At 37.9% G+C, this 13,281-nt stretch overlaps 1 protein-coding gene and 1 non-coding gene across 2 annotated transcripts in view; one reads left to right on the top strand and one right to left on the bottom strand.

Moving 5' to 3' along the window:
• The window catches only part of LOC150101565 (protein jagged-1-like), a 246,161-nt gene that overhangs the window by 149,268 nt on the left and 83,612 nt on the right, over positions 1 to 13,281 (top strand). The window contains exons 7-8 of the mRNA XM_090400841.1: positions 8,532 to 8,645; positions 10,911 to 11,024. Of these exons, the coding sequence (XP_090256967.1) occupies positions 8,532 to 8,645; positions 10,911 to 11,024 (228 nt within the window). The remainder of the gene's footprint in view (positions 1 to 8,531; positions 8,646 to 10,910; positions 11,025 to 13,281) is intronic.
• LOC150101566 (signal recognition particle RNA) lies at positions 7,503 to 7,796 on the bottom strand. Its single transcript, XR_016549096.1, has one exon.

Here is a 13,281-nt window from a genome sequence, read left to right as displayed (position 1 = left end):
ATGGATGTGCTATACTATTAAATGAGAAATTCTTAAGAAAAAGATGTCAGCTATTGTACGAAAAGCTAAGTTGATTATGAAAAGACTGGCTCTACAAGCTAAAGACAACCCTAAAGAATTCTATCAGTATGCTGCAAGTAAAAGAAAGGAAGAATGAATGTGAAAGATTAACTCCTGAATGCAGATGGAAACAGACAGAAGAGATTGTTCTTGTAGTGCATGCCCATTTGCTAAAAGCTATCAACCTGGTGTATGCAGCATTGAACTCAGTGCTAGTTTTTCACTGGATGAATAAACTCAGGTGTATGAGGAAGCAGTACTAGAGCTGTTGCATAAACTGAATAAGAACTTTACTGAATTTGGGCATAGGGATTGATGGGATATCAGCATGCAGAAGCGGCGCTAGGGTCTTTGGCACCTGCATGCAATTTCTATCTAAGCGCCCCTGTAACGATCCGGGTGTGTGTGGTTCTGTAGGCATGAAGGGGCGTCTCCCTGGCTGCAGCACCCGCCGGCTCTGTCAGCATGGATGCTAAAAGAGTGTTCAGTTGAACTAGCTATGCCTTTAGCTAGATATAATTGAATCAACAGGGAAGATTCCATAAGAGTGGAATGAATGCATGATAATAATCTCATTGCACTACAGTTTTACAAAGACTGATGTGTCTATTGACCTATTGCTATCTCTGAAATGATGGTGAAGATTTTGAAAGTTGATAAGATCTCACATACAGAAATAGGTTGACTGTGAGTCTTTACCCTTTCAGTCTTTCATTCAGAATGAAAGGCTGTTGAATAAGTTGGGGAATATGGGATTGGATTATACACTATTAGCTTGGATAAGAGGATGGCTAACTGACAAGATATCAAAAATGGTGTATGCAGGGGTAGAGGGTTGCAAGATTTAAGGTGACTAGTAGTATACCCCAGAAATTAGTCTCTGGTCCATTAGTATTTAGTTTTTGCATTAACAACATCGGTAAGGATGTGATGATAAGCAACATATACCAGTTGCTGATGATGCAAAAGGTAGGAAGTGTAATAAGGAATGCAACTGACATGCTATATTTACAGAATGATTTAAATAGGCTGTAACTGTGGGCATGTGTAATTGCCTATCGGTTCAATATTAGTTAATGTATAGTAATGCACTTTGAGGTAATGAGATATTTAATGGCTTATTATGTTGGGATTATGCTAGAAGAAACTTATCAGGCTTAGGGATTTTGGAGTTTTAATAGATAGGAGTTGAAGTTTGAGGGCCACATGGCAAAGAATGCAAATACAACTCAGATGATAATTGCACTGCTGAAATGAACATAGACATGTAAGGATAAGGAAGTCCTTTTGCCTCTTTACAAGGCTTTAATACAATAATTTCATCTGGACTACTATGTGTACACCTGAGCTCCTAGTTGGTGAGGTGATGGCCATAGAGTGGAAAAAGTTCAAAGGAGAGTGTGAAAATCCTTTCTTTTAGTTGGAGAGTGTGAAAGATTAATGGTGGAATATAGGTTATGAAGACTGATTCAGAATGTGGAGACTGCAGACAGGAGAAAATCAGAGTGATATGATTTACAAACCTCTGAAAAGGTCATATAATATGGCAGTAGATGAAAATTTTAATTTTATGGACGGTAGGGAAAGGACGAGAAGGCATCCATGGAAGTTTAGAATGAATGCAGTGAAGAAAATGGTGTAAGCTAGGTTTTTCTCTCATAGAGCAGTGTATGATTGGAATTGATTGCCTTTGTAGGTTGTGAGCGCAGGTAGTGTGAATTGATTTATATATTTATAATCGTTATTTAATATTTACTTTACCTAGCATTTGCCTGACTGATAGCCTGAGTGGATGGCATACCCATTCTCTAACTGACAAGTTTGGTGGATAGGTTAGGGGACATGATAGACACACATATAAGTTACTAAAGAGGTTTATAAGAATGCAGAAGAAGTTTTTCAAGGCATAGAGAGAACAAGGGGTCATCCCCATCCCTCAAGGTTGTGCAAGAGTGTGGTTATGAAGGGTGTGAAGACTAGATTTTTTGCTTGTAGAATGGTGAATGAGTGGAATTTGTTGCCAGAGGTGGTTGTGAGTTCTTTGTCATCGAATGCATTTAAAGAGAAGTTCAATAGGTATTGCATGAGTTTTTTATGGCCAATAGTTGGTGAGGAAAAAGCAAAACGTTTCTCACTGTGGTTTTAGGTATTCAGTCATAGATATGCCATATACAGCCACTAGTGAAAATGACATCCTGTTAGACATGAACCATACCAGAAACTACAGAGATTTTGCATCACTTGATGATAGTCTTTAATGCAATAATGAAAATGAAAATTTTGAGGATGACACTCTTCAACTTGAACAAGTAACCATCCAGGATCCTAGAAAATTTATTCCTATTATTTCTGCATTTCATGCAGAAATGCAGTGATATATCTGTACTAGATATTTGAGCTGATTTTGTTCATTTGAAGTCAATGAAAAAAACTTGTCAGGCTACACTGAATCAATTCCTATAATCTCATTAACTTTAATCCCTTTAATTTCTCATTAAATTTAATTCCTATAATATCATTGAACATACATGCTAAGAACTGCATGTGTGTTCAATAGATATATACTGTAAATTAAATTATATTATGACAAATATTTTATTTGTCATAATATAATTATGACAAATAATGCAGTGATATATCTGTACTAGATATTTGAGCTGATTTTGTTCATTTGAAGTCAATGAAAAAAACTTGTCAGGCTACACTGAATCAATTCCTATAATCTCATTAACTTTAATCCCTTTAATTTCTCATTAAATTTAATTCCTATAATATCATTGAACATACATGCTAAGAACTGCATGTGTGTTCAATAGATATATACTGTAAATTAAATTATATTATGACAAATATTTTATTTTAATTAAAGTCAAATGTTTATATGTAAATCAGTAATCTTGCTACTCAACAAACAAACACACCTGTCTAAATTTGTATTTTGTATTATTTACATCCATCTTTTAAACATTTTACATGCAACTTTGTGTAATTGAGGCATCCACTTAATTGGGTCCCATGCTGTTTCCAGTGTAGTGTAATTAACCAAAATCCACTGTTGTATTACTTTATTATTATTATTCAGGCCTCCATGGAGCCAAAAGACTCATCGTGGGAGGTCCTTCCTAAGAAACACAAAGTCTATCAAGACTCATCAAGGGGAGGTCCCCCCCCCCTAAGAAACACAAAGTCTATCATACCACTCCTTAAAGTCACTGACTGTTCCCGCTCTCACCACTCCATCAGGCAATGCATTCCACCGTTCAACCACCCTCCATGCAAAGAAACCACTCCTCACCCTCTTGCTCACAGTTTCCTTTTGTAACTTCCAGGGGTGGCTTCTTGTTATCACTCCTTCCCGCTGTTCAACCAAGCGAAAGAACTCCCCAGTGTCAACCCTGTAACTACCTCTCAACAGTTTACAAGTCTCAATCATATCACCTTTCCTTCTTCTATTCATCAAACTCTGCAGTCCACATTCCCTCGGCCGATCCTCATAACTATCATTGTACAGTCCTGACACCATCTTTGTTATCCGCCCTTGTACCCTTTCCACAGTTAATTTATCCCCTTCAAATTCTCGGGACCAAAATCTGAGAACAATAGTCCAAGTGTTCTCTGATCAGGAGCTTATACAACGGAATGATAACTGTTTTATCTCTGCAGGTCAGAGATAAAAATCATTATCTCTGACCTGCAGAGATAATGATTTTTGTTATTGCATTAATCCTCTGTGTTACCTTCACCACTTTTGCAATATGTCCCCTAAGTTTCAGGTTTCTATCAATCATCAACCCCAGATCTCTTGTCTCCCCCTACTTCCTCCAGTATAACTCCTCCCATAGAGTATGCAGTGTCCCATCGATGTTTCCCAAACCTCAAGACCTTACATTTTGCTGCATTAAACCGACACCCCATTCATTTGCCCATCTATCTAGCTTATTCAAATCCTCTTGCAGGGCTGCCACATCTGCACTATTACTAATAATCCTTCCCAGCTTCGCATCATCTGCAAACAACTGAATATCCCCTTGCAATCCACTGACAATGTCATTGATATAAAGGTTAAACAATATAGGTCCCAATATTGAGGCCTGTGGGATCCCACTTGTAACCCTCTGCTTCCTTGAAACTGCTCCACCATACACAACTCTCTGATACCTATTGGACAGCCAATCCTGAATCCAGTTGACCAATCTGACATCCAGACCCATGTGCTGCAACTTAAATATCAGCTTGTCATGCAGCACCCTGTCAAATGCCTTCACTAAGTCTAAGAAAATGGCAGTATATGCTTTTCCCTTATCTAATGCTCTTGTAACTTTATCATAAAAGGCTAGCATATTGCTAAAACAGGAGCGCCCCTTCACAAATCCATGTTGACCCTCACAGATAACATTACTCTCATCTGCCCAATCCTGTATATGGTCCTTCACTACTTTCTCCAAGATCTTACTAACTGCTGATGACACACAAACTGGCCTGTAGTTAGACACTTCCAGTCTGCTACTGCCCTTATGCAATGGCACTATCTTACCTTCCTTCCATTCCATGGGCACCTTTCCCGCAGCCAGACTTTCATTGAAAAGCCAGGTCAAAGGCACTGTCAGTTCCCTAGCACATTCTCTCAAAATTCCTGGTGAAATACCATCCAGTACCACAGCTTTACTGACATCCAGAGTACTCAGTATTTGAAACACACTCTCCTCCTGTACCTTTAAACCTCGAACCTGCCCTATCCCTCTAGCATTAAAACTGACTCCTCTAGGATGAAATACTCCAATAAAGTGTTCATTGAACAATTCCACTATGTCCTCTGCATCAGTCACTCTATTCCCATTTTTATCCCACAATATCATTCTTCCATAGTCATTTCTCCTCCTACTGGCCACATATCTAAAAAAATTCTCTAGGATTTTCTTTGGATCTTAGGGCCAATCTCCTCTCGTATTCCAGTTCCGTCTTTCTTACCATACCAGTCACTCTTCTGGCCTGTGTCTTATACTATTCATGGATCTTTTCTTGAAGATGCATGAAGAGTATAAGACACCTGTCTTCATATATCTTTTCCAAAGCCTCTTTTTCGCATGCAATTCCTGTTTAATATTGTTTGTCATCCACTTTACTCCAAATTGTGTCCTCTTGTTCACTCGTGGTATACAACTTACCATTGCTGCTAACAAATATTCTTTCATAATTTCCCACGTCTTGACCTCGGTGGTGGCTAAAGGTGTGGAATTTTCTATTAAGACATGGTATATGTGGAATTACCGTGCTGGCAAGTATGACAAGCTTAGGAGATTGCTTGGTTCAGTGCCATGGCATGTAAAACTGCAAGGGCTGGATGTCGATAGAGCATGGGAAGTGGTCAAGGAGCATTTACAGGAGATTGTGGCTGATTGTATACCTAGAGTCCGAATAGTAAAACAAGTAGGGGTTAAATGGATGAATATCACCATTAAGCTTGAGCTGCAAAAAAAGAAACAACTGTGGAGGGAATTTAAAGAAAGAGGTGACCTGCAGCACATGAATGGTATAAAGTGCAGGCCAGAAGGGTAACGAGTGTGGTAAAAAAAGCAAAAGTGGATTATGAAAGGAAACTAGCTATGCAAGCTAAAGAGAATCCCAAACAGTTCTTTCAGTATGCTGCAAGCAAGGAAAAACTGTACAAAATGATTTTAAGGAATGACGATGGTAAGGTGGTCACTGAATCAGTCGGTATAGTGGAGTAACTGAGCGAGCACTTTGCAAAAGTATATCATCCAGGTGGTGACACTGAAAAAATGAAGGAACCATTAGTTTATATGGGAATTGTGATGAATGAAGTGGAGGTGAATAGTCTATTACAGAACCTTAATGTGAATACATCTGTGGGATTGGATGGTATACCAGCACGGGTCTTGTGTGAAGTGGCTAAAGAATTCTCAGTGCCCTTGACCACGTTGTTTAATCTGAGTCTCGGGTCTGGTTTAGTCCCGAAGGTGCGGAAAGAGGGGAAAATAGTTCCACTGCATAAAGGAGGATCCAAGACTACGGTTGCAAATTACCGACCAATCAACATGTCAGGAGTCATTGTCAAGGTCTTGGAGAAAGTAGTCAAGGGAAAAATACAGGAGTGGATTGATGAAAATGAGATAATGTAGGGAGGGGGACAGCATGGCTTTGTGAAGGGTAGATCATGCCTCAGTAACTTGCTCAAGTTTTATAACAAGGTGACGGCTGAACTGGATAAGGGTAATGGGTTTACAGTGATACTGCTGGAGCTGGCTAAGGCATTTGACGGGATACCACATGGAATTCTAATCCATAAACTACAACATATGGGAATGGATATAGGGTTGGTGAGATGGATAGGTGGGTGGTTGATGGAGAGATATCAGAGAGTAGTTTATTCAGGAGTAGAGTCCAAAAGACGGCCTGTGACTAGTGGTGTGCCGCAGGGTTCTGTTCTTGGACCACAGGAAGGATCTAAGAGGAACAGTTTATTTGTTCGCTGATGATGCAAAGTTGAGTAGGGCGATAGTGAATGCAGAAGATGTCAAAATCCTGCAGGATGACTTGGATAGATTGGAATTCTGGGCTAAGGAGAATGGATGTCAATTTAATGTGACAAAATGTAAGGTTATGCATTTTGGGGTGAAAAGATTAGCAGCAGTATAACACATTGGTGGAACTGTACTCCAGGAGATTGATGAGGGCAGGGACTTGGGAGTGTTGGTGGATAGGGAGATGAAGTTTAGGGGGCACATTGCGAAAGTGGCTAAATCAGCTCATCAACTCACTTGGTTGATGAAAAATACTTTGACGAGCAGAGACAAGCAAGTTATTGTACCTCTGTACTGAGCCTTGATAAGATCTCATTTCTACTACTGTGCCCAGATTTGGTCACGTAGGTTTCTTCTTGATGGGGAGGACGTGGAGAGGATCCAGAGGTGAGCGACCAAGATGATAGCAGGTCTATGGAATGAACCATATGAGAACAGGTTGAAGATTTGTGGGTTGCAGAAACTAGTTGATAGGCAGAAAAGGGGAGATATGATTGAGACATTCAAATTGCTAAAGGGTTTCTATAGGATTAATTCAGAGGATATTTTTGAGATCAGGACTAGTGGTGGGAGAACTAGGGGACGCCTGTGGAAGCTGGGCAAGAGTGTGGTTAGCAGGGGTGTTAGAGCTGGGTTCTTTACTTTTAGAGTGGTAAATGAGTGGAATAAGCTGCCAGAGTCTGTTGTGTGTGCTATAACGGTGAGTGAGTTCAAGGCGAGGTATGATAGATACTCTGAGAATGTCGTATAGTTGTGTGGACATGATGTTTAGGGCCTCCCTCGATGAGTCTAAGGACTTCCTGGAGTCGCCTGTAATAATAATAATGTCCATTCATTTTCGAAGTCAAAACTACATGGTCACTCTCTCCATCTGGTGGGAGAGATGTCATCTCAGTTATTATCGACTCTTATGATTTTATCGGACTGGCTACCACACAACGCCTGTTCACAGATGAGATCCCACTACCATATGATGTGGAAGTTTTTGCCTGCTGTGTTTCCACCCTGGGCTGGTGCACTTCTCATTATTCAACCTGGTGATTCCAAGCTCCCTCAAAGCCACCATATTGACGCCGTACTTAGCGTGGATATCCACTCAACACAGGATCGTTGGAAAGCAGGACTCCTGTCCTCAAAGTATCCACCAATTCCAGCCTCCAATCAGCTGGATTACAAGAGCCCGCCACAGCTCCCTTTATTATTATTTAGAAAAATGTTAATGAAAAACACTATTCCAACAAAGTTTATATTTGTGTATTAAATTATGTTGCAGTGAGTACTATGTCATTTTGTTTTGTTATCTATAAATTTTATAATGAAAAAGAGATATATTATTATCATCATGCTACCAGACTCCCAGGATATCCAAGGATTTATTGCAGGAAATTCACTCTGTGTCACATTAAGTCAGTCGTATCATTTCTTAAATACATTCAGCATTGATAACATTCTGTTTCTTCTCTGGCATTACATCTTTCTCTCTTGTCACTCTCCATGAGTAAAACATACTTCTCATCATTCATTCTTGCTTATCTTTTAAGCATGGTTTTTTTCTTATTTTCTTCTCTCTTTCACTCTGCCATGCTATGGGGAAAACTATTCATAAGTTTTTATATATCATCATTATTATTAATAACGAAACTCTATGGACTCAATTTCCTCATCATGGGAGGCACACTCATTTAGCAGTATACTGTCATATTGAACCTTATAACTGTTCACATTCTCACCATCCACAACACACTCCAGTAAGGTATTCCACCCATCTGCCATTCTCTGTGCAAAAAATCTATTCCTTACTCTCCTCTTCAGTTATATATTCCTTTTCTCAATATATTTAAGTCTAATTAAAATTTGAAATGTGTTAGAACAACAGCAACAGTGCATTTGTATTTAAACCAAATTCTATTTTTGATATCATTACAATAGTGGACAATCCTTGTGCTACTTCACCTTGCCAAAATGGAGGAGCGTGTTCTGAAATTAATGGAACATTTAGCTGTACGTGTCTTCCTGGTTGGACTGGAAATAAATGCCAAGATGGTAAGGAAATTACAATAATCATGCTTCAAAATATGATTAAATGATTATTTTTCTGGTTTATAAGTATAGTATAATTTATTACCCATTTTTGTCAGATTTTCTTTTGACATTCACTTGTTTTGTAATTATGATTTGAAATGAATCATCATGCATATTCTAAACTATATTATTCACTCACTGTATTTTTTATTTGTTCATTGTTTTTTCAGTAGAAGAGATGTTTGAGAAAATAGATAGTTATTTTTGCACTTTCACTTTGACATGAATCATAATAATTTTTGTTATCAGTCTTGGAATATAGAATATTAATATTATGTTACATTCCTTATTGTATGCAAGTCAGATCATTATGACTATTATTACAATAACTTCCATGGAGTCAGTAGACTCATTGTGGGAGTTATTGTAATAATAACTCCCACAATGAGTTATTATCATATTGAACCTTGAAATCATTCACATTCCCTGTATTCATAATGCCTTCTGGCAATGTGTTCCACTCACCTACCACTCTCCATTAAAAAATGGATTCCTCACACCCTTCTTTGCCACATCTTTACATAACTTCCAAAGATGGCCTCTTATTCTTTCCATGTTATCCTCCACTTTTTTTTAATAATTCCTTCTGTATTAATCTGGTAAAATTCCTTAACACACTCTTCATCTCATTATAAAGAATTATATACTTTTTCTCTCAGTAAAACTGCCACAAATCTTCAGGATTCATTAATAAAATAAAGTAGAGGAATATAGAATTTATTCCACTAATATTTTGGCAGACTAGGGAGGGTAAAGGAATGCTACTTATCATAAGTGGCATTCCAACAACAGTCTTCCCTTTTTTTGGATACCTTAATAATTCATTACCCTACAAGTAGTACTAAATGTTATGTTTATAGAAACCTTAACAGATTTTTTTACTGGCAGATACATCCAATTGTCCTTGCACCATCATTCATCACAGAAGGTGTCAGAATTGTCAGAAGTCTTATCCACAGAGCTCATGCAATCTGCTCTTCTGATTCTTTTATGTTAAAGGAATTAAATCAAATTTAAAAAAAACCTCTAGTGACTAATGGTTACAACAAAACTACTATTCAAAAAATTGACACTTATCCATCAGTCAGATGCGAAGAGAATTTCCATAGCTTACCTTAAAGGAACATCTGAACAAATAGCAAGGATTCTTCACAAACACAGTCTACACTTCCTTCAAATCAGCTCAGAAGCTGTCTTTCTTTCTGTCATCTACAAAAGACAAATTAACTCCTCTCTCCTTACCAGGTGTCTATCTTGGACTGGCTGGCTGCTCTGCTGAGGTTAGAATACAAGTATATCAGGACTACATTACATTTTTAGAATCTATATAGAATATATATATATATTTATATATATTAACAATATTGATTAGATCATTTAATTTTAGTTGCAGAAGCTATTCCATTGATTTCTTTGATTTCTATAGGATGTTTTCCTGATGTGTTTTCCATGCATATGTAGCATGTTTCCCTGATGGCATTCATATTTACATTCGGTGAAATATATAGCAGATTTTTAATAAATTACATATTTTTTTTCTACATGTGTTAGCTGTATAAATGTTTAGAAATATGTTCTTAGTACCTGTGTTCCATTAAAGTGTTGATGAATTGTAGTGAGTGCAGTGGTGCACTCAGGATTTAATCTTGGAGGGGGCCGAGTACTCAAGATTTAATCTGGGGGGGGGGGAGAGCACTCATGATTTAATCTTGGGGGGGGGGACGAGTTGAGTAGAGGATTTGAGAATACACACAACGCATTGCATACGACCTATGACTGAGCCTCTGCAGTGATAGCCAATACATGATACCCATGATCTCTGGCCTGACTCGGGCAAAGTATCGCCCAAGCACTACTTCGTTCGCTTTGCGTTCACAACGGCCATGATTCCCGAGAGCCAGAGGGTATTCCCCTTATGTGACCGCTAATTCATAAGTAGTATAGAAATAGAAGACACGACACAACATAAATTAAAAAATAAAGAATTTTAATTAGGAAAAGATTTTTGGAAAATTTTCTAGTATTTTTTCCTTTTTCTTTTGGGGGGAGCCAGGGCCCCTTGGCCCCCTCCCTGGGTGCGCCAATGAGTGAGTGTCATGCAGTTATATTTTCATGAAAGTATATGTAATTATTGTTATAAAGAAGGATAAAATTTAATTTAACTTTATTAAACATAGCAGTGAACAGAGTTGCAAATAAGTCAATTTTATATTGTATTTATTTCAGACATTAAGGAATGTGCATCTAGTCCTTGTTTAAATGGTGCTACTTGTATAGATCTGGTTAACAGCTACAGATGCCTTTGTAAATCAGGATGGGAAGGAAACAGATGCCAGTTAGGTATGCAGTCTTTTATTAATTGGATTATTTTAATTTCTGTTAGTATGAAAGCTAATCTTGTATGAACTCCACACTCTATAGTGTAGGCAAGGAAGGAAAAACTAGTGGCATAAGAGGATACTTAGTAGGAAATTGTGCTGCAAATGGATAATTGACTAAAAATAATCCAAAGTAATTTAATGTGTTGAATGTGTGTGAGAATTATTGTAGTGGTATATAAGCATGATGTATTTTGTTTTATTTCTATTGTGATTGATTCATGGGGGGAACATATACATCCTGTGCAACTGGTAAGTCCGGATGATGGCTGTTTTGCATATATTTGTCAGATCAGCATTTTAATTTTATTTGTATTGTGAAATGTGTTACAGGTGCTGTTTAGGTTTTGTAGATGAGTTGTTGGTGTTCAAACCAGACAGCAACAGGAGAGTGTATGCAAAGTGTGATTTGAATATGGACTTGACGAGAGGTGAAATATTGATGAGTGAGGGTAATGAAAGTGTGATTGCTCCAATGAATGGGAACCTATCAAGGAGAATGAGTGCTCATCCAATTGAGATTAATGTATATAGAGTAAGATAGGATAGTTAGAGAAGTGATTGGCTGTAATGAGTAAGTACTTGTGCAAGAAGAGTTGGAGGTGAATAATGGCAGTGAAAGTAGGATGGTGGGAAAAAAAAAGAGTGTGTGTGTGTTGCATTTTGGAGTGCAGAATTTAAGATTATATTGACAGTGCCATACAGCAGGACGTGAATGAGATTCAAGATTTGGAAGTCATGGTTGACGGTAGACTGAAGTTTAGAGGGCATATTATTATTCATTATTATTATTATATGACACCTCCAGGGAGTCCAAAGACTCATTAAGGGAGGGCACCTACTCTACAACTCTCTATCTCCACCACTCACTTCACCAACTACAACAAATCACAACTATCATCATCTACATGAATGCCATCTACTGTCCACCACCACTAGTATTTTCAGACAATCACAAACATCCATTCCCACGGCGGGATTCGAACCCTCAGCCTTTTGGCTGGAGAGCGGATACCGCTAACCACCCGGCCAACCAGGCCGGCAAGTGTTGCAAAGACTGCACATCATAGTGCTGCTGTGATAAGGAGTACTCTAACATGTAGGAATAAGGAAGTAGTTGTGTCAGTGTATAAAGCACTGGTCACACCACACTTGGACTATTATGCTTAGATCTGGTCATCTGATTTTCAGTGCAATGTGGAAACATTGGAGAGGGTTCAGAGACGATGTAACTAAGACAATATCAAGACTTTGGAATTCTGGCTATGGAGAGAGGTTGGAGAAATGTAGATTGCAGTGTTTAGTGGATAGGAGGAAAAGAGGTGATATGATAGAGACATTTAAGTTAGTAAGAAAATTTTATCAAATTAATCCAGATGAGATTATAAAAAGAGTAGAAAGTGAGAGGGAGAAAAAAATCAGAGGCCATTCCTGAAAGTTATGTAAGAGTGTGGTGAAGAGGAGTATGAAGAATAGATTTTTTTTTGCATGGAGAATTGTCAGTGAATGGATTTTAAGAGTCAGTATGATAAATATGTTGTCAGTTGAATGAACCTCCCATGATGTGTCTGCCGACTCTATAGAGGATGCAATAATAATATAATAATAAAAATATCTGCATTTACTGCAATGTCAGGCAATACATTCCACTCTATGCAGAGAGCCTGCTCCTTATGCCCCTGTTAACACCCTCCTTATACAATTTACAGGGATGTCTCGTTCTCCCATTCTGTGAAAAATTTCTTCCACATTAATCCAGTAACAACCATTTACCAATTTAAATGTCTTAATTATATCTCCACAAGGAATTTGCATTCCTTCAATCTGTCTTCATTTTTCCACATCTCAAAGACAAGTTGCGACCTTAGTCAGTCTTCTCTGGACCCAAATCTGTGCATAATAATCCATATGAAGACTGAACAAGGCTTATACAATGGAATCAGAATCTTTTTATTTCTACAAATTAAGGTCCTCCACATCATTCAAGATCCATAGCTTGTTCATTTTCTTTCAGCCTAATCTCTCAGATATTATATCAGTGGGATTAGAACATCTTATTACACCAAAGTGAAGTGCATAACTTTACATTTACTAATATTCAACTGATAGCTGTTTTCATATGCTCACAGTTCCAGTTTATTCAAATTATTCTGCAAATACTGCATGTCAGTTGCATTTCTGATTACCCTGTATATGTTTGCATCAACAGCAAATAGCTT

The sequence above is a fragment of the Typopeltis vanoorti genome, chromosome 11, assembly GCF_054136105.1.
Source record: "Typopeltis vanoorti isolate ZY-2024b chromosome 11, IOZ_Tvanoo_1.0, whole genome shotgun sequence".
In the NCBI taxonomy this organism is placed as follows: domain Eukaryota; kingdom Metazoa; phylum Arthropoda; class Arachnida; order Uropygi; family Thelyphonidae; genus Typopeltis; species Typopeltis vanoorti.
This window is presented reverse-complemented; position numbering and strand designations above follow the sequence as displayed.